Source organism: Drosophila willistoni, assembly GCF_018902025.1.
Source record: "Drosophila willistoni isolate 14030-0811.24 chromosome XR unlocalized genomic scaffold, UCI_dwil_1.1 Seg144, whole genome shotgun sequence".
In the NCBI taxonomy this organism is placed as follows: domain Eukaryota; kingdom Metazoa; phylum Arthropoda; class Insecta; order Diptera; family Drosophilidae; genus Drosophila; species Drosophila willistoni.
The window spans coordinates 7,779,265-7,802,383 of record NW_025814057.1 but is presented as its reverse complement, the minus strand read 5'-3'; the positions used below and the strand labels follow the sequence as shown (position 1 = coordinate 7,802,383).

The 23,119-nt window shown below is 37.7% G+C and overlaps 1 protein-coding gene across 1 annotated transcript; it reads left to right on the top strand.

Annotated features, from left to right (window-relative positions):
* Positions 1 to 1,085: 1,085 nt before the first annotated feature.
* LOC6638761 (protein sprint) lies at positions 1,086 to 22,589 on the top strand. The gene is made up of 6 exons (XM_023181653.2): positions 1,086 to 1,104; positions 16,846 to 17,102; positions 17,165 to 17,486; positions 21,424 to 21,700; positions 21,760 to 22,046; positions 22,114 to 22,589. The coding sequence occupies exons 2-6, from the start codon at positions 16,954 to 16,956 to the stop codon at positions 22,372 to 22,374; spliced, it is 1,296 nt and encodes a 431-aa protein (XP_023037421.1). The 5' UTR covers positions 1,086 to 1,104; positions 16,846 to 16,953; the 3' UTR covers positions 22,375 to 22,589.
* The last annotated feature ends 530 nt before the right edge of the window (positions 22,590 to 23,119 follow it).

Here is a 23,119-nt window from a genome sequence, read left to right as displayed (position 1 = left end):
TTAAGTGCAAAATGATAAACAATTGAAGCATCTTCCCCTGACCTCCGATGATGATGATGAGTACCTGGTTTTTTAGCATTTTTTGGCCCATACCTTTCACTGCAAGTAATTACCATTTTATGGTCAGGCCATAAACGCCGCCCCCCAAAACAATTTACGATAACTAGCCAAGACCAAGACTCAGAGACTCTGGCACAAGACTCGACCAGACCCTAATAAAGTCATCAAAAATTAATTGAAAATAATATGGGGAGCAAAATTATCAATTACATGCACTAAAGTATTATGAAATGGACGTAAAAGCGAGGCAAGGCTAGTGGCAGGTGGTAGGCAAGCAGGCAACTCTTATCATTTAAAAGATAAGAAAAAAACCCGAAAAGTCGTTGCAACTAAACGAAGACCAAGCAAACGACCGACCGACCATCCAACCAACCAAATCGGTCTTTTGTGGATGCTGGAATGAACGAAGGCAGAGCTGAACTGAGCTCCACAATATATCCACATGGGTTCCACATGAAACATTGTCCATGTGAATGGAAATGAATGTGGGAAACTGGTTCTGGTCTTGGGCTACAGCTGCTGCTGTTGCCTGATGTTGTTGCTGTTGCTGTTGCTGCCGTTGCTATTGCTGCTGCTGTTGCTGTTGGGCCTATTGAATGTGCATCAAAATTTATGTGAACTTTTTTTCAGTCGTTTGCGTTAAGCCAGCGGAAGCGAACGTTCTGAAGAGTTCAGTCAATTCAGTTAAAGTTAATGGCAAGAGAGTCGGGCAAATTCTTTTATTGTGTCTAAAATTGTGAAGTGAAGTCTTTGAAATTTATCGGTATATATAAAAAATTTCATATGAAGCGCTGTGACAAATTCTAAAATAAACAAAAAATTGTTAATATATTTAACGAATTTTTGCTAATTCAAACTAGTGTGTGACCTTTTCATTCAATTTGTTTTGATCTCCTTGTGAGTGTGTGTGTGTCTGTGTTTGAATGTGTCTACTGGGCAACCTGTTGCTTATTAAGTTTATCAAGAATCGATTTACTTTTGTGGATTAAACTATAAAAAAGTAAGCTGCCGAAAAAAATTTCAATACCAAAACTAAACTAAAAGGTGGGTAAACTCATTTAATTGGATTATAATCTAATCGCACGTGTGGCCAAACACTTAAGCTGATAATTATGCAAATTAAGAAACGAAATATCTTTTTCTATAATCTATCATTGATTGCTATAGTTTTCAGTTTGGTATTGAACGATTCGTTTTGATATTCGACTTTGTTGTTTATTCGCTTGTTTTTTTCTAATTCTTGATTTGTATATAAATTAATAGAATTATAGTAGAAATCGCTACAATATGAAAGAAGAAAACTAAAAGGTTTTTACTTGAAATATTTATAATTGATATAAATGTTAACAAACTGATCGTAAATCTAATTCTTATCCTTCTTTTAAATTTGTATTAGAACCCTTTAAATGGTTTTCTATAGAGACCAAAACCTAATCATCCACTTTAGCAATAGGCAATTCGGTTGAAAAGAAAAAAAGATCCCCGGATAGCTAATGTTTAAAAGGTAGATGAAACTATAACATAATTAGATTTAACATATGCAAATTAAATTGAGGAAGTTCTTTCTCGAAAGAAACTTTGTGATTACACTTTTTTCTGAGATCTCAGAACCGGGTGGAAACCAAACATAAAACATGATTTCATTTTCAAAAGCGTGAGAAAATTCTTATAGCATTAATTAGCCACATTTTATGGCTAATCGGTTGAGAGTTCTGCAATGCGGGATTTCGTTTTTATTTCTTTAATATGGATTTCCTTGAAAGTTTAACTAATTGCTTAGGGTAACAAAACGTGTGAGTTGACACGCCATCTGAGAAAAGGAGTTACGTACAAACCAAAAGAATTTGGCTATAACTTGTGGTCTTTTTTTTATTTTCAATTTTCTCCTCTTTTAGTTCTTTAAGCATTTGCTTAAAGTGCTAGCCTTACAGCATAAATCACACTCCAAGTTTTGCCGTCTCTATCTGTCTCTCTCTCTCTCTCTCTCTTTGTCTGTGTGTGTGTGTTGCACAGCATGTTCATGTCCCATTCCAGACTCATTAGGGTTTTAATTTACAAGTTCCATTCGACGAGATTTAAACACTGAGATTTACTATATATGCCTGGCAATAATCAAGAAACCGAACAACCAGCAATCACGTTACAGCAACAGCAACATGCGCCAATGTCCACCTACGCAAAATACTCAACTTAAGTTAAGAGGCCGACTCTTTGGTTTTTTCTTTTTTAGTTTGTTGTTGTTGTATCTCCGGCCTCAGGAGTGGCCCATCTGGAAACAGCCGCTGACTCAGGGAGAGAAACTTTAAAACAAAACGAAAAACAAAAAAAAAAGAACAGACATTTAATGTAAATTGAATTCACTTTTGATTAGTGTTCGGCAATTAGTATTAAATCATTATTAATGAGGGAACAATGTTGAAATATTTAAGAGGAGAAATTCAACACAAAACTGTTTAGCTCAAAAGACCACATTCTTAAAGTTAAATCTCAAATGATTGCCTGACCTTACGCAACTTTAGCTCACAGGTAAGCACACACACACACACAGACACAGATACAGAACACTCACACAAACCGTAAACCGCCAATCATTCAACTGCAACTGGCAACTTGCAACTGCAAAACGCACTTGGCTATAAGCAACACGTGCATGTGATTTTCGTAAAAGACAAAAACCGTTCTAATTTCTCAACTGTCAGTGAGAACTGCTGCAACTCGTTAGCTCTGTCTTTGCTCTGGTCGTAGCAATTATGTAGCGCATTTACAAAAGAAGGTCGGTCCATCATTGCCAGTCAGCAATGGCAATAGGAATAGCAGCAGCAGCAACAGCAACAAGAACAGAGCAATAGCATGTCTTCATTTTGGTCTCTTTTTTTTTTTTTTTTTTTTGCACAACAGCAACAAAATCTACACATGTTGCTGAGGTGCACGACGGCAGCAGCAATAGCAACCACAACAGCAGCAGCAACAACAACAACAACAACTACGTTTCTCTTACTCTGTTTTTTTGTTTGTTTCGTTTGTTTATTTGTTTGCATTGCCAACACTTTTTGGCCTTTGGCGTTGATGTTGACCCCCTTGTGCCAGCCATTCCGTTGCGCCTTGCCCCTTGCCATCAAATCTCACCCATCTAGTTGGTCGCCCTTGTTGCCTTTATTAAGCGACCGAAGCAAAGTCACCTTGCTGCAGCAGCAGCAGCAATAACAACAACAAAGCCTGGTCTCCTGGCAATCTCGGCGCTTTTTTAAATAGTTATTTTTTTTCTAATACTCTTACACAAAAAGAGTATGTAGGTCTAGAGTCTAGACTAAATATCTGGTCTTTATGTATTCGTTTTTATAGGTTCTGTTGTTTGTCTACATCGATCAGTTCATCTTACACGTATATCAGTCACTTTAAATTACTCTTTGATATATCATTTATAGGAACGAGTTACTGTTCTATGCCATAGGGCCAAAATGCAAAAGTTTTCCACTTTTTATGGACATTTTTATAATCATAAGGGCTTTGAAAAACAAAATATTAAAAATATTAAATATTAGGTATTGAATATATATACTTCAATGTAGCTTGAATGGGTACGATCTGTTACTAGTTTATATAGTTAGGACCAATGTCGGATCGGCAAAGGAAATGTGGGAACTTTGCTTGCCCAAAAACAAAATTTAATATTTGATTTTCTTCTAAAATGTCACATTTTATTACCAAAAATATATTTAAATCTGCAAGGCCGATACTTGAGAAAGGGTATTCAATGCAATGGTGTGACTTTAGTTAACTTTAGATATCTCTGGCTTTTTTTCTTACTTCTGCTGCAGTTGCAAACAAGTTTTTGTTGTAGTTTCAACTCTTTGGTGGACCCTCTAGTGTTGACGTCGCCGCTGGTTGCCGATTTAATTTTTTCTCTTGGTTTATTATTATTATTTTTTTTTTTAGCTTCTAATTTGCAACGCTTTAATTTTTTTTCGTTTCATTTTATTTGCAACACTTGTCGTTTTAAATGCAGCGAAGCCATGGCAAAGTGTGGCCAATAAATTAAGAAAAGAAAAAAAAATAAAGGAGAAACAAGAGGGACATCCAGGGAGAGATTACGAGTGGGGCAGGAGATGAGAGGAGGGAACAGTTTTTTGAACGTAGGAAGCTAAATTATCTATGTGTGGTTCTCATTTTGGGTTCGTGGCATAAGGCAATCTTAACAAATGGCATTTTTATTGATATTTCGTTTGGTGTTCAGCTTCAGGTCTCTGGCTTTATGTTGAAATATGCGCGCCACCTGTTGATTTTGTTTGGTGATTGCCCAACAGACTCTAGTGGGTACCCACCACCACCACCACAACCACCACTGTTGGCTTAGACTAGAGACACTACTCCACTCCCAGAACTGCTGGGAACTGCCGAAGCTGAAGCTGGACTGTGTCTGTCTGGCTTACTGTCTATCTGGCTGGCTGGCTGACTGGATGGTTGGGAGCAACGTGGAGGACCTCGACTCTCGTGATTTGCAGCTTAAATTAAAAGCGAGGGCGATGCATATAAATAGCAATTTGGACAGGGCGAATTAAGCTAAATGAGTGGAAACTTCACCTAATAGAGATGAGAGTCGAGAGATATAAAATACAGTGCCAAGGTGCTAAAAACTGAAATTGCATCAACTTCGTTTTCACAATGACTAAGATTTCTTTTAGCACTTATTTTTTAGTAATTATATTACTAGATGCTAATGAAAGGAAATCAAATTTCTGACATTCAACATTAAGTCGAAATGAAATTTTAACATAAATTTAAACCTTCTTCAATTTTCAGTAGTCTGATTTAATTGCCAATTGAAATTCTTATGACTATCATTGAGGGCCGTATAAACAAATCGAAATCATTTACAATCAAAAGGCTGTTATATTTTCGATTTATGGTCATTTTTGAAACAATTTAGTTCTAAATGTAGCTTAAAAGTTTACAGAAGAAACCCTAAGTAAATGCATCTTGTTGCATATTGGATCTCTGCAAAATTTTGGAAAAAAGTTAACAGAAATATCGTTTTAAGTCATTATAGAAAGTTTTTGTCTTTCGCGCTCTGTCTCTTTCTCTGAATATTTCCTAAATTTTCGTTGATTTTTTTGTTTTTTTTTTGGAATTCTTTTGATGAATTTTTCTAGGAGCGATAGAGATGAAGTGCTGTGCAACCATTTGAGCAGCTCATTTCAACATTATCAACTGCAGCTTACCTCCACTTTATCAAACTGCACTCAATAAAAAGGTTTTTTTTATATCTTTTACCCTCCTGCTCCGATTTGTCGGATTGTTTTTTCTTCTTTTTCTTATGTTTGCTCTAATAAGATAAGCCATCGAGGAAATGAATTTCTATTTCAAGAGAAGTCGTCCCCACCATCGCGGCATTAACTTCTTATATAAAGTTGTTTGTTGACAGACAGTTTGTGATGCAGATAAAACTCAACCGATAAGCAGCTAAATTTGACAGCCATAAAGCAAACTGACTGACAGGTAAGAAAGAGAGAAAAAACTAACAGAGTGAGCGTGAGAGAGAGAGATAGAGACATAGGGGGAAAATTGAACTCAAATTACACATGAATAAGAATTGCAGTCGATGGTTTGTTTTTTTTCGGTGCTCAAGAGGGGGAGAATTGAGAAATTAATGAAACCTGTTCCCTCGTTTTGTTCTGTTTTCTGTTTCCTTTTTTTTTTTTTATTGTATGTCGTTTAATTAAAAGACAATCAAAAGCCGCAGAACAAAGCAGCCAAGAGTTCAACATCATCGTCGTCGTCGTCGTCATTCCATGATCATTGCCATCAAATCAAGAGCACAGCAGGAGTAGGAAACTTAAACCAAATACTTAAAGCCAACTCTGGCCTGGCCTGGCTTGGCTTGGCCTTATCGACATGTTTATGAGCTTCAGATAAGATGAAAAGAACCAGATGAGAAAAACGATAATAATAACGATGATAATGATGATGATGATGACGATGATGACGATGATGAAGAAGAAGAAAGGGAAAGAAAAAAAGCCAAGTATATAAATATTTACCACTAACCGCAATAGTCCGCAACCCCGCCCACTTAATGAAATGCTAACCATATTCATTGACTAAAATCACAAGAGCGTAACCAAAATAAAAATGAGAAAAAAGAAAACAACAATTCAACAAGAAAATTAAATAATCGAATTAGGCAATACCCTATTAAGTATTTCATATTACCAGAGATGATATACCCCAATTTCTACAGAATGCTTGCAGGGTATAAACAAAAGAAAAACCACAAAAAGAGTTTGTTGGAAAATTATGTAAATGTTTTTTTTTGGGTGGAAAATTGTTTAGGCAATTTTCACAATGTTTCTTAAGCGTTTTTTCTCCTTTTCTTTTTTTTTTTTGTTAAAAGTAGAGGCAAAATCAATTTGAATGGTAGGCGTGGCTTATACCAGGTAACGGCTTATAATAATAATTGAATATTTGCTAGAGGGTTAAGAAACAAAGAGAAAAGAGTAGCATGGTGGGGGGGAGGGGATGGGTAGTTCGAGATTCAAGATTAGATTTTCCTTTTTGTGACTATAAACATTTTTGCAGTAGGCAGGTGTAATCATTGATTATCTGAAAATGTTGCGAAATGTAAATGTCGATGGAGAAGCCCATTTAATGTTGGCCAAGTTTCTTTTCTGATGCTTTAAATTACCCAATGGGTTGTTCTAAAAAAAGAGTATTCACTGTGTTTGTCATAGGCTTGAGTTTAGCTAAACTTTTTCTTCCACGAATCTAACCATACAAGGATCTTTCCTTCTTTTATTCCACAAAAGATATAATTACTCAATTTGTTCATTTAAAATCCACTCTCGAATTAAACTTTAAACAGACCGATTATAACATTTAAAGTTTATTTTAGCATTATATAAATTTGCATAGTTTGCGAAAAACAAAAAAACAATTCTCTTCCCCCAAATGCCCTAAATAAGTGGGCGACCACACAGCTCTTAGCCTGGCTTAGCGGCAGGCTCTGTGGCGGCGCAGTTTCAGTTTATTATCATTCCACCAGAGTAGCAGCTTGCTCCCGTCTCCCGCCGCCCTTCTCATACAAACATACCTACCCTCCCTGTACGTTCCATTCTACCCCGGAACTGTAACTCTTCATCAAAATAATGTAATTATCCAAATTGTTTTCTTTGAAATTTGTTTACATCATTTCTTGCCATATGCAAAACAAAAAAAAAAAAAAAAGAAATGATGGAAAAAAATACAGAAAAATTCTTGCCATCATCCGCATGCAATGCGAAAGCGTTTCCCGTTAAGAGCCACTTGAAGTCATGTGGGGCGGAGGGCGGAGGGAGTGACAGATGGATGGTATAGGATGCGATGCGATGAGATGAGATGGAGGATGGAAAGAGAGAGAGAGTGAGAGGATGGAAATGCAATGGAATGGGAAGAGCCACAAGCCAACATCAGCAAAGAGCTACAATTTCATTATAACAACTCCAACACATCCATCCAAATGGGGCGCATAATCTTCATTATCATTAAAGTCCTCGGGACTCCATTGCTACAATGCTCTGCTCCTGGGTATTGGGTCCTGGTGCGCCGCTAAACAGTTTAACTTCAAGCTTCCGCTTTTATTATTCTCTCTCTGTCTCACACACACTCTTTCTCTTTCACTCTCTCTCTCTCTCTCCCCCTCTCTGGGGTATGCTAAGTACCAAAACTGAATATGTATGTGGCACATATGTATGTATAAAAACGAACAAATGTTTGTATATAGCGTACGTTCATTATAGTGTATAATCCGCTCATAGTTAGTCGCATTTTAATTGCATTCCGCTTAAAACAAAAAAAGCAGAAAAATTCTTCTCCCCACTAATGAAATATTTTCATCTCCGTTTTTGATGAGGATGATGATGAGAATAGTTTTTCGTTACTTCCCACACTTGAAAAGTGCTCAAGTGTTGGCTGTTAGCTGCTGCCACCATTAGAAAGCACTTTTCCAGTCACTTGACTTGATCAAGATCAAGTTGAGATGCGATGCGATGAGAGTCTTTTGAATGGTTTACCAATCACTTGTCGGTCTAATTGCTTTGAAATCTCTCTCAAGATATAGGGAATAGGCGCCACCAGTTGACCACAGAGAGAGGAATATAGCCGGCAGGAAGCTCTAACTCTAAGCGAATGGCTGCCGCTTAAAAATTGCCATGTCTATGGCAATTGCTTCCCCTTCCTTTCGAATGTCTGTGTCAGTCCCAACAGCATGTCAACGGCAATAATAATTGTAATAACCAACAGAGCACCAGATATAATGTATATAGTGTATATGTATGTATTATATACTTGGCCAACTATTAAGGCCATGTGTTGCGAACAGAGCGAAGCAACAACAGGTTGAGGTTGACAGGCGAACGCAAAAAGCAGAAGAAAACTTCGTGTGGGGCAACTCTTTGCTGCATGAACTGGATATTGGCTGCTAAGAATAGAGTTAAAAGTTGCCCCTCCCCCTCTCATCATCCTACAGCCCGACCCACAGCCCCCTCTACACTTGCAGTGTGGCAAAGCAAGCAGACAACTTGAAGAAGGCATTGATAAAGTGGGGGCAATTCCAAGATCCCAGATTGTGTAGGGGCATTAAAAATAGAAAAACTCCAAAATAATTGGCAACAAATTTTCCCAAGTCTGAAAAGATATTCTTTTGGAAATATACTGTGCTTAAATTCTTAATTAAGTTTGATAATAACAAAATCAAAATATCAAAATATTGGCAATGAACTAATCAGCTAATCTAATTTTACCAGTACTGTATCTTCTATATAAAATCAATTTTTAATGACTGGAAAAACGTTCTAAACGCAGAATTATCTTAAACTATATGTTCAATAACAACCCTATAAAGTTTCTTTTCTAAAACATTTGATAGATCAAACAAACATATAGAAAACCGACTTTAAAATAAACAACAATTGCTGGTTATATAAATACATACATATGTATACATATATGTGTATGTGTACCCATATATCAACTTCAAATTAGTACTTAATTTTAATGATACTTTTGAGCTACTACTATTCATGCCTGAAACCTTTTGCAAGCCAAAAGTGTTTTCACTTAACCCACTTCTATACCCGTACGAAAAGTTTGCAAAAGGCAGCGGCGACCACAGAAAACACTTACCCAAAAGCCTCGAAAAATTGCCTCCCTCCTGTTCACCGAACTTGATTAGCAATTCCAATTAGAAGTTTTTCCCATTTCTGACAGGCATAACAGTGAGGCAGCTTGAAGGCTTCTCATACCCCAAAACTCCATCTCATCTCAACCATCCGTATCATCATCATCCACATCCACATCCACATCATCGTCATCATCATCATAATCATCGTCTTCATCTGGCATGCGCAATAAAAATAAACAGATCATAAATAATATATGAATTCAATTCATATCTGAAAAGGATTTGCGGTTAAGATGCCGCCACCACCTCCACCACCACTACCACCAAGGTGCAGAGCCAGAGCAGAGCAGGGCGGTTGAGCGATGGAGCCACCACGCACAAATATGGCCAGAAGGAAAACAAGTTTCCATGGCGAGAGAAGATCACAACACAAAGCAAAAAGAAAACAAGAAAAACACGTAGAGACTGAGGCTGGCTCCGTCTTCCACTTACTTCACTTTTTTTTTTTTTTTTTGTCTTTCTTTCTTTCCACACACACAACAAATTTCCCAGATCTCTGAATGTTTTCATGGCCAAGTTAACAGGCGCACAGAAACTACAGAAAATCGATGCAAACTGAATCCCAGCAGGCAAACTCAGCCAAGCGATCTAGCTCAGACAGAGAGCGGGAGAGAGCGAGTGAGAGAGAGATGGAGTGACTTTGTGGCATGCTACATGCAACAGCAACTGCGCAGCAACTGCAAAAATAAATTCAAGTTCAGAGCCAACAAGTTATTGTTTCTAGACAAGATTCTTTCCACTTATTACACAAGTCATCAAGCAACGTCATCGTCATTCCCATCATCCACATCATCATTATCATCATCCACATCCAAATCATCATCATCATCATCATCGCTGCTGTCATCTTGACATTAGCTTGAATCGCTCATCTCCTCATCCTCATCCACATTCACATCTCTGATCTTTGTTCTTAACGGTCAACAAAATTCAGCTGGGCGTTGCCGCATCATTATCATGTTTGATTGTGCCTAGTCAGTAGCTTCTGTATCCTGTATATAGGTAAATACAACCGATTCCGATTCCATCCATCCATCCTCTCTCTCTCTCTCTCTTAAACTCTTTCATCTTTCTGATGGCCCCACACTAATTGTTAATTAATGGAATGCATGTCGACGTCGGTAACGCCATTGGCATTGGCCATGGCCATTGGCGGTTCGCCTTGAAAGTGGCCATTTCCTTGGGCATTTCCTTAACTCATTCAATCGAAAGATTAAATACATAATTTAATGGTAATCATGGAAGTGAATGGAAATTAAATCAAACAATTTCTATCTAACATGCACTTAAAGCAATCACACAATTTGTATCTACCCTTTGACCCGAACTGAAAACCTTTTCAAGTTTTCAGAAAATAGAAAGAAGATTACAGATCTCCTTTAGATTAAAGAACTGATAATTTAAACAAATATTTGATCCGAAAGTTTCAAATTGCTTACCATTTACTTTGGCAAAGTATTCTATGTAGATACTATGCTTAGGTACTTCTTTGAATAACTTTTACTCCCGATTCAACAATTGTGCTGTATCTTGTTCTATATAATGTCTCTATCAACTTTATAAAGCAAATCTATCTGCTATGCGATATCTCTTATTCTGACAACAAAAAGTAACGAAATCCCCGAAAGAAAAACTTAAGCTGCTGCATTTTCTTACCCCAAAAACATCATCTACATCTTCATCCTTCCCCCAAGGTGCTTATTGATGCCACAACCAACACAGATGACAAAGAGACAGCTTTCTTAACTTTTTCCGCTCAGTGCTTTTGCCAGCTGCTGGTGATGATGCAATGAAAATGATGCGGAAATGCCTGGAAAAACATATATTTCATTTTCACAGTCAACGAGGCGAACAACACAAAAATGAAATCCCAAAAAAAACTTTTTCAATCTGCAACCTCAGAAATGATGCTACAGCTGCTGCTGCTACCGCTGCAAGGCCCTAAAAAAAAACTGTGTCATCAGACGCATAACTTTTATTGAACTGCCGCAAGGAATTCGCACACTATAGGGGTGGGGTGGGCGGTGTAGAAAGATGGGGGTCGGGTCGGGTCGGATTGCTGTGGAGCAGGAGAAAGATTCTGTAACCAAAAAGTTAACACAGGTGACAGGTGACAAGTGGAAAGTCAAAAGCCGCAGACATTTTGTATAAATTATTACAGTTGCATGCACCGCACACAAACTGGAGAAGGTTGGCTTGGCGAAGGGGGCGGGGTTAGGTGGGTAGCCAGTCGGGGCACTTTTTGGGGTTAAAGTTGGTGCTGGTCGATATGCATTTATGATTGCATGTGACATTTGCATGAACATTTTGATCCCCCATTCCCCCTCGCTCTCTATCTCTTTCTCTCTCTCTCTACGTTTAAATTCAACTTGTTGCCGAGTTTGCTTTGTGTGTAAGACAAAAAACTAAAACAAAAAATTTTCCTTCGTTTTTCCTTTCATCGCATTTCTGTGGCATTTGGCACGACACAATCATTAAATAGCCATGGCCAAGTTGGTTGACAACAAATTACAAGCGCACATTGTAAGAGTTGCACTTTAAGCGACATAAATTTCCTGCGACCAGCAAAAAAGAAACCAAACGAAACCACACAAAACACGGTTAACAAAAACTAGTCAACGGGTCGACTTATTCTTATTCTACAAAACTCTACAAACTTCATTACTATAGGAACTCTTCGTTAACTTTCTCTTAAAATAGACTTCTTTCGAATATTTCTTGATACCTTCTCAAAGCCAAACAAGTTTTAAGAGTTCAAATACGAACAAATTCTTAAAAAATAAGGTAATAAAAGACCTTAAGAGGCAGCTATATTAATCAATTTTTACTGTGAAGTATTTAAAATGTCACTTTGATATCAAAAGATGGTTGATAGATTATGATTCCGATATCAGTTTTTTAAATTTACCATCAAGGACCTCAATAAAAGACGAATTTTAAATAAAGTGAGTGATTTTTAATATTAAATCCAGATAGAAAATGTCGCTGTAGCAGTTTAATAGTCGAAAAGACTTTCAATAATGTTTTACTATATATAAATGGTATAAGGAGCATAAGAACCTTTTGCGACAAGAGTCAGTAGGTGTCAATGTACAATTGCTGCAGCAGCAGCAGCAGCGACAACAACAACAACAACAAGTAACAAAGACGCGTCGAGATTGTTGTTCTTGTTGCCACATACCAAATGTGGACGTCAGACGACAACGGACAAAAGACAGAAGACGCCACAAGGAGCTGGAGCTAACATTGTTGCTCGATTCCATTCTCTTTTTTACTTTGACTAGTACCTGCTCCTGCTGTTGCTCGTGTCTTGGCGGTGTCTATTGACACACGCAACGTATGAGTAATGTCTTGGAATTTCTCTTGTAATTACGCTAGGTATTAGCACATAAATAGCACCCAACAGTAACAACAACAACAACACAAATAACAGCAGCAAACCGCATCACAACATAACAACAAATCGACCCCACAGAGCTGCATTTAATTAGTTTGGCACAGAACAAACTGCAAACATGTCAAATAAAATTGTTGGCATAATTCATAATTAAATTGTTTTGTCGTGCTTTAAAAAAAATTCTTCATACCTTAGTTAGGAATTGAGAGTATATTGGCTAAAAGAATGGTGCAACTGGCTTCCAACGTGAGGGATTTTTTTTCATATCCGTTAGTCAAATAGGCAAAGTGAGTTGTGCAGTTAATTTTTAAGGATTTTAGTAAGAGAGCCTGCGCTTATATCAGATTTACTTTAATAAGTATACAAAACGTCCTTTATCTGACATTGTTTGGCGTTTTATTTGGACAGTTAACCAAATTTTTAATTTTCTGAAGTGAAGGTTCGATTCGGAAGTCCATTCAATGGTTTGTGTTTCGTGAATTGCCTTTCTTTTCTAAAAACAAAAAGGGGGGGCACCTGCTTATTACCGTGTTTTTTCCTTCAAGTAGCTGTAAAATGTAAATCGACCTCTCTTTCCCATATGACAATTGATTGCTCATTTTTATTTCCTATAACTTTCTACACCCATTGCACATCATTGTCTTTTTGGAATAAAGTGAAGGCTACATAAACTTTGTTGTAACTTGAATTTTCCACCGATGCCGGAACAGAAAATGGAAGGTGGCGACCAATGTGAAAATCGGTTTTCCCTCCCTATTTAAGCTCTTTCTCTCTCTCTCTCTACCTCTCTCTCTCTCGTCTTGGCTGCTAAACCAACAAGTGATGGCTACATAAATTTCAAGTCACAAGTTGTTCTTGTGTCGCATTGTTAGCCACGTTTTGGTCTTCATTCTCAAAAGCGTTGACATTTTTAGCCTCATTGTTGGCGTCGGTTGTTGGTGGCGATGTTATTGCCGGGTTGCTGTTTGTGTTGTTGTTATTGTTGTCGGTTTCTACCATTGTTAAAACGGCCTTTTAAATATATTGTCATACTTATGCCTCACAGAGCATGCCACATCGTTCCGCTTTACACCGCACCACCTCATCAAACTGAACCGCACCTACAAATACATACAATCAGAGACCGTTAGCTTAAAGTCTCTTTCAATTTCCCATCAGAGTCTCTTGGCCCAAAAGACCACCCAAAGAGTTCAAAGACTTTGGTTGACATTTTGTTTGTGTTATTGTTGTTGCCGCGGCAAACAGACAGACAGACAAACCACATCCGTTTTTTATAATTTTTTTTTTCGTTTTTGTTGTTATAAGCATGTTGCATGTTGCACACACACACACAAGTTGCATGTGTTTGCTGTAAATGCAGTTCCAATTGATTGACATAAGCGCTTTAAAGTCTTAAGGTCTCAACCTTAAGGCCGGTAAAATAAATAGATGGATGCCCTTCTCCCCCTCCACAAAATATCTTTCGCTCGCACTCTATAATAGTAGTGAATAAAATGCCGCAATAGCGGTAAGGATAAAGGAACCAGGAGCATGAGAAGCTCATGGCTGACAGGAGTCTCTGGGTATATCGTTGGCGGATAACCATAATATCAATTTCAATAAACTAACAAGCAAATGTTCACAGACAAAGGCAAGGCAGAATGGAGCAATAGCAATGCGTATATGTATGTGTAAGTGTGTGTGTACTGTCGTCTGGCTTTGGAAGAGATCTGGCCATATGAGCTTGTCATATGTTTCACGCAGCAACAGAAAAATAATAAAGGAAAGTTGGCGTCAAGTGCCAGGAACGGTTTAGCCAAAGTATTGCCAAAAATGAGCTTAAGGCCATCGTTTAATCAAGGACTTTTGTGTTTCATACAGAAACTAAATATGAAGATTATTCTTTTCGAGATACAATGTATGTATTAAACGAGCATTAGAATCAGCCAAAACCTGGTCTTTTATCTTCATATTCGTTCAACCTTTACTTTATTCGAAAAATCTGTTTTCTAATATTTCTATTCCATTTAATCTAGGACGAATCCACGGTAAAGTCCGGTGGGTTTTAAGAAGAAATTATTAAAAGAAATTGCTTTGGAAATTTCCAAGCTTAGTCTAAAAACAAAAAGTTGTGATACTCAATATGTTATAATCCATTAGTTATCCCCGTCTATAAACAAATAGGAAGTTTCTTAAACCAAAAACTGTTTCAAAATTTCTCTTACCACAAACAAATAGTTTGTTAGTTTGTGTTTAAGTTAGATTTAATTTCTAGAACTAAGACAAATCCAGCCCTGAAATGGTCTGAACAGACAACGTTGGCAGGATAAGCAAAAGGTAAATTTCAATTGTATAGACTAACTAGAGACTGCAAATGAAATCTAGATAGGACAAAAATGGAATTAACTCTCTACAACAATGAAAGATTTTCTGCAAATCTTTTGCTTAATTTTGTGCAAAAATGTTGCTATTGCTGTGTGAAATGAAACAATTTCAACTTAATTTTTATGCATACATACATATGTATATAAGACGCCCAAAAGCTGACTATGAAATTTGACAAATTTTCTTACTCCCACAACAAAGTTGTTGTAACTATGTACTATATATATGTATGTATGTGAGTATATTTGTATATATATGGAGTTGTTGCCCTTGTCATTTGTCTTGTCTTCTGTCTTGTGCCTTGTCTTGTGTGCCTTGTGCCTTATTATACTCTGGTTGCATTTTGTTGTTTGACAAGTTAAATTAACATGTGGAGGACACGCCCGAGTGCAGGCATGCAGGCTGGCTGGCTGGCAGCTGGGCTCCTTCAGTTTTGAATTTTACATGTAAAGTGCCAAATGTCAGCACATTTGTGACAACTATTCTCCTATTTTCCATTCTTGTTTTCTCCGAGTCTTAAATTAATGTTCGTGCTAAACAAAAACATGTCCTGGCAACGCCTGCAGTTGCAGTAGCAGCAACAACTTTTATTTCACTTTTTTTTTTGCGCTCACTCTATCTCTCTCACACACACTCTTGTTCTCTCACTTTTTCTAACGAGTTGCCTTTGGGCTTGAAGCTGATTTCCTTTGTTTTGTTATCCTTTTGTTTGGCTGGCATTGTTCAGGAATTTAGGTAGCAAAAGAAAAGAAAACGTGGCAACTTGCAAACTGAAGCACAGCGAACGAAACCTTCACACACACACACACACACACACACAGATGCCATAGAAAGAAAAAAAGTTCACAACGACCAACCTTAACCCAAATTCTTGCCAGTTAAATCTCAGTAAAACTTATCTCAAAAGTTAAGACAAATTCAAGCATAGAGCAGAAAGGTAAACCTAAATATAAAAACATCTTCAATAATGGCCATTGACCAGATATGGTTCATATACATATATCATTAACGAAAGATTGAAAGTTTTGAGAAAATGGCTAAACAAGTTTTTCTATTTGAGAGTTCCTTTTTCAAAAACCAATTCCCTTTCAATTAAGCAAACACTTTGGAAGGAACACAAACGAGTACACACACACACACACACTCACACACAAAATAAACCATAAAAACCTCAAAACGATACTCGAAAACCAAAGGCAAAAAGCTTTAAAAATTAATATGTTGAAAATCTTCGAAACAATTTGCCAACTAATAGCAAAAGGCTTAAAATCGCATTAAAAGTTTTTCATAAGTGCAAAAACTACTGGCAAGGCCACACACACACACACACACACACACACACATACATATAGACTCTCTCATAGAGAGTCATTCATGAAATTCAATAAGCAAAAAACTTAAGGGGCCAAAAAAACTTTTTCTCCAGACGGAAAGGCTTAAAGCCTTAAACACTCAAAAGTGTGTGAGAAGAAAGTAAGGAAAATGCAAGGCTTGAGGAAATGTAAAGAGAGTGCGAGTGAGAAAGCGATATAGAGTGTGTCTAGGGAATGAGTAGGAAGAGGGAACGGTAGAAGTTTTCCGCTTTAAACAAAAAGTTTTCCCACACACACAAAGAGCAAAAGAAATATGGTATGTAAGTCAAGAAATCATCAGTAAGCATTAGCATAATGCTAAAGTTCTCTTGCGGCACAGAAGTGACCAGAAGTTTTTCACTAAGCAAAACATGAACCACAACAACAACGACAACAACTTTATTCACCTAAACAACTCAAGAACTCAAGACTCTAAGACTTGTCTTCTTTATTTCCAGATGCTCTGAAAAGGGTTTAAGCTCAACAAAAACACACCATTCAAAACCAGGAACCACAACAACAATAAGTCGGAGAAAAACTATTGGATCATCCTTGTTTTGCATTTAATGGCCATGCAGGATATACGCCTACGTCTTGAACCGCAACATAATACGGCCACATTCTCAACCAGTTCGACCCTTCCAACTGCCGAAACAACTCTAATTGAAACAGCTAGTGAAAAGTCATCAACTCAGTCAAATGCAATAGATTTCAGGTGAGTTTGCCCAAACTCATTCATCTAACAAAGCTCTCTTGCAATTACTTTTTGTTGTATAGTGACTCCTCGGCGAATACAGCAAGTGCTCCACATTATTTCCATCACCATCATCATCATCATCAGTACCAGCAGCAGCAGCAGCAGACGCAGCAAGTGCAGCCAACTGCAACTAGACGGCATCATCACGTGGAACAGCTGCAACTCTTGCATAGTCATCATCATGCCCAGACCGGGCAACAGGAGGACCTCGACCATCACAATCATCATCAACAGCAGCAACAGAATCAGCAGCTGCACTTGCCACGCTCGCCCAGCTCCGAAGAGGATAATTCACCCACAGAAATGAATAATTGTCGTCGTTTGGTTGATAAACCTCCATTGGTAAGTACACAAAAAGGAAAATGGGGAAAAATTTGACTTAAAGACATTGAATAAGTTTGAGAATCATTCGGTTTCGATAGATTATAATGCCAGGCCAACAATCCCTTTGCTCATATTTAGTAATAAAAGTAAACGTTAACCAACACTCCTCATCTAATTCAAAAAATGAAAACTCGAATTTCACTTACCTTACTCTCTCTCTCTCTCTTCTCTGCATAGTCACAAATAAACACACGCAAATACATACATATAACGGCACGCGCCAAGCAGCGATCACGCATACACTCGCACTTTCTTCTTTTCTTTTAACGCCTACGTTAACAGCGACGCTGACGCTGACGCTGGCGTCATAATTTGTCGGCACAGGCAGTGGAGACATTTGTTATTGTTGTTGTTTTTTCAGAGGCTGTGGCTTGTTGTTGTTAGCTAGTGGGTACATACATACATACATATTCTTGTTGTTTAGAGGGGCAGCAGCATCCAACTTGTTGGTTTTTTTGTTTTGCCTCGTTTAGTTCTCTTGGTAGCAATGTGATATAACGGCTGTCTCCCTGTCTCCCTCGTTCACACTACCGCGACTGTTAAAAATACCGATTGGAAAAAGCTTATTTTTTTTGCTTCTTTGACAGTAAAACTTTATTTTGTTTTGCACTTGAAATTCTTGTTTATCATGCACTTGGTTTTTGTTTTGTTTTGCACTCGAAATTTTCAACATTTTGCGTATTTTTCTGCACTTGAAATTCGCGTACTTTTTCGTTTTGCCTCCCACTCGATAAGCATTTTTTTTCTTATCGAAAAATGACAGGGCTGCCAGACCGTCTGAATAGGAGGAAACCGATCGCCATAGGCAAAGCGGATAAAAGTTTGAATCTAGCCGTTGAAAGTTTAAAATTATCTAGCGGCTATTTAAAAATTGGAAATTTGTCTAGCCGTTAGAAATGAAAAAAATTATCTAGTTATTAACAGTGGATATTTATTTCTTAAGAAAGTTAAAGAGTAAATCATCTTATCTTTGCCCGGAATCGCCTTTTGTCATGCAGTCTGCAATAATAACGATTAGCCAAAACAAAATGCAATTCTTAAGGAGTCCGAGGCGAAGTACACAGTGGCCGTGAAAGAATCCCCGCCTGGGGAGTAATCATTTTTTGTATTGTTGCCAGGATTTTCTTCGTCTCTCTATTTCTACTTTATATTTTTGCTTGGTACATAAATTACTTTGCACAATGCAACAAATCTGCTTACATTGATGATATTCCAAACGTTGCGGACGATGGCGGGGGAAGTAGCAAAGACGAAAATGAAATGCTAATAGCCAAGAAAAATCGCTTAGGCAAGATAAAGAAGAAAAAAATAACGTTGGGAAAAATTGCAATTTGACAGAAAGATACAAAAGAAGTAGAGGTAACAAAAAAAAGAGCGAAAATAAACGTCAAAAGAAGTAGAGGTAACCAAAAAAAAAAAGAGCGAAAATAAACGTCAATTTCATAGCATACTTAAAGGGGAGACTAGTTGAAGAACATTTTGTTGAGTGGCCCAGAGTTGGCTGCACAATTGCAGTACTTGAAAAATCAAATGCAATTTACCAAACACTTGACAAAAAGAACAAAAAACGACACACAAAAAAACAAGGAAAACCCGAAAAGTGTTCATTAAATTAATTTGCACAAAATGCAAATTTTGCAGCGCCAAAACTAACGGCACTTCGGCACGCGCCAATTGCAGGCTCTAACTGACTGTGCACCAAATACACACACACACACACACACGAACACAAACACAATAAAAGCGACACACAGATAGAGTGAGAGAGGGAGACAGAGGCAGATAGCTGTATGATGTCTGGGTGAAACTGGCAGGCAAATGCCGTTAACTTACTGACTTTACTGACACATAAATCGCATGACAAAAGTCCTATGTCGCCCTACAGCGACGCCCAACACACACAACACACACACACACATAGGCGTATGTTTTGTGCTGCGCCTGAAAGTAGGCAAAAGTTTTTGCTCTGCTAAATCAAATGCCAGAGACAACGCCAGCTATAAATGCAAAGCAACGATGAGATTCTCTGTCTCTCTATCTCCCTCGCTGCCCTGCTCTACCCTTCTCAACTTAAACACGTCTATTGTGCTCTTATACCTTATGATTCTCTCACCCTTTATCCTCTCTCTACCGTGCATTCCTGCAACCGCCCCCTCCATTTGCCAGTTGCATTCCTCTTTTATGCCTGTGCTTTTCGCTTTCAAAGTACACAGTTGGAGAATTTGTTGTTGAACAGCATCTTGGCAAGTGCCATCCAAAGTAGTGCCACTTTTTTTTTTTCTTTTCTCCTCGCTTGAAGTCTTTTCCAATGTCATTAGCATAATGGGGGCATTAGGTTCTGCTTCTGATTCTCGTTTTGCTTTTGCCTTAACTGTGATTGCTGCATACTTAATGACAATCCACCGACCAAGATTGAGAATGGGCACAAGTCTTAAACTTAATCTGAATCGAATCGAATAGAACAAATGAATGCAATGAGGCCAATTTAATTAATTCGAATTGGTAAACGAACTAACGATTACTTCATTCTGGCAGTTGAGGCAAAAGTTAAACAAGTTAGTTTCATAACTTGTTAAAGTCTTGGCCATTTAAGTGTGGTGCAATATTTTCCTTTTTACTTGTGGGTTTTCTCTCTCAAGAAGCAAAAACTTTTCTTTAGTTTTATATATAGATAATTGAGTTTCAGTTTTTTTTTTAATATTGACTTTTAGAATCTCTTGAAAACTATTTTCCAACATTAGATTACAACCGAAACTTCTATCAATAGTCTTTTTAATGCACTTTAGCTTGGCTTAAGTCTTATTTGGTTTATTAGTTAGATTCTAAAACAAAAGTTTTATTACTAAATATAAAAAAAACTTGATTTTCAATCAATTTTGACAGTTAAAAATCAATTATTCTTGAGGATTTACACATTTTAAATAGCTTTTCAGGGCTTATAAATTGAAAAACCCCTTTAAAATTTCAATTTATCGTTACATAAACAGTTTTCAATTGGATTTTCGAGTTTTCGATTTAGTTTACTTTGTAATTGAACTCATTTTCGACTGTAGATAAATATGTATTCTGGATTTGCTTTTAACTTTTTGCTATTAGACAACCAAAATGCGTTAGCTTCAGGCTAGTCTATGGCCCATCAAAAAATTCAATTTCCTTTCACTCTAACTCTTTCATCTTGTGGTAAAATCAACATAATTATTATAAATTAGCAAAAATAACTTAAAAATTCAACTTAACTTTCGTCTCTCACTTCGGTTGGCTAATTAGAAAACCCAATAAGTCTAAGGATGCGGGCCAAAAAATAAAACACTTTAAGGAAGCGCCTAAAAAGCTGCCAAAAAAAAAACACACACACACACAAAGTAGCCAACAAAAAAAACAAAAAAAAACTGAAAGAAAGAAAAACTTTCGTTTCTCCTTCAAAGTAATTTGCCACCACAAAAGCCAAAAGGCAGACAGACTAAAAGGGGGGCGGGGCAGAGGCGGCCATGGTTAACATTTTATTGGTAACCAAAAATTTTACACATCAATCTCGAATTTGTGTGTGGCGGCAGGGGGTAGGGGGTAGAGGGGTGGTGAAAATGGATAAATGGGCGTGGCTGGTGTACTGTTGGCTGCTTGTTGTGGTTTATGGTGGGGACTAAAGTGTTTTTGATGTCTGGCTGAGGTTGTTTTTCGTTAGATACCTGAGGGTGGAGCACAAAACAAATCCCCAAACCCTGCCGGCACCTGCCACAGCTCCTGCTCATGCTTTCTGAACGAAAATTTGCAATTATAGCATTTGAGAGAAAAGTTTTGTTTCATTTTTGGGCGTGGGAGGGAGGTGAGGGGTTTGAAATTCGAAATTGGCCTAGAACATGCAAATTTTGCAACTGGTTTTCTACACAATTCTCAGGTAAAACGTCTCACCATGGGCATTGGCCTGCTACGGGGCACCGAAGATAGCCGTCCCTTGGTGCATAATACCTGCTCCTCTTCACTCAATTCGGCCGGCTCCACGCAAACCATTTCCGATGGCTATGTGAACGAGGCCATCTGTGAGCCGGATAAATATGTTGCCAGCAAATTTGGTGATTCATGCCGTCAATCGTTAACGGCATTGGAAACGGCCACACAGAGATTACAAACCGAAATGCCTGCCAGCAAGAAATATTTAAGGGAAACATGCAGTGGTAATTGGACATCGATTTACTTTGGATAATACTCTGATCTTCTTTACTTTACTCCTTAGCCAACTCCAGTCCCAAGCTCTTTGCCTCGAACAGTGGCTCACCTTTACGTTTGGATAACTTGAGTTTAGCCGAACAACAAGAATTGAAAGGAGCTGCCTGGTTCCAGGCGGGAATACCACGTGAAATATCCCTAGAAGTCCTTTCGCGACAAAGTCCGGGTGCATTCCTCGTACGTCAGAGTAGTACGAAACCAGGATGCTTTGCCCTATCGCTCAGAGTGCCGCCACCATCACCCAGAGTGGCCCATTACTTGATATTGCGCACACAAAGGGGCTACAAAATAAAGGTTATATAAATAAAGTAAATTGTTTCATTAACTAACTAATTTAAAACAAAAATCTACCATTTTGCAGGGCTTTACCAAGGAATTTAGTTCATTGAAAGCTCTGATTACCCATCATTCGGTAATGCCAGAACTTTTGCCAGTGCCGCTTACTTTACCCCGTCCACCGCATCTAAGGACACCAGCAGCCTATGGCCATGGTAATGGTGGTGGTGGTGCAAGCGGTGGTGCTGGTGCTGGTGGTGGTGCTAATGGTGGCGGTGCTGGAGATTTCGAAATGTATGGCTCGTTGAATGATTTTCGTAAAATGATGGCCGATTTGAATGTGTGATGGCCGCGCTTGGACCTGGGAGTACTTAATTAATTATATAATTATGTCATGTTGATTGAATTAAGCTTCGCCTGGTTGGGTCTGTGGACCATGTCTGGGCTGGATAACAATCTGTTTAATTTGCGTAATTGGCTGTGCTGACGGTTGACGTGGCTACCAACATAACAGTAAAACAAACCTGTCGTCCAGGTGCAAATATATATATATACACATATATAACAAACTTTTTTTTTTAATGAAAATTCATAAAAAACAAACATACACACACACACACACCAACAAACAAAAAAAAAAGGATACTTGTATGAATGCAAACAGACATTTCAGTGATTATTATTATACAATTTTTTTTTGTTTTTTTTTTTTGGTTGGATTGTACAATTTTGAGTAGCAGCTGCAGACAGAAATCTATCTATGGTTGGTGGATAACACAGATTATATATGTGTATGTGGGGCAAGGGTAATGGGGGAGGAAATGGATGTTACAATTTCTGTTTCTGTTTCTTTTTTTTTTTTTTTAATTTTATTTAAAAAATTTTTTTCCCCTCCTGATGTTGAAATAAATATTTGATATATAGCATAATGTATTCTGTATGCAGTACCAATGGCTGTTTGCAACAATTTTCATAGCATACTTTTTGGGTTCGAGCATTTTGTTAGTTCATTAAAAAAGCATTTGATGCAACAGCAGCAAAATGAAAAAGAAAAACATAAATATGATTATTAAAATATATATAAATGGAAA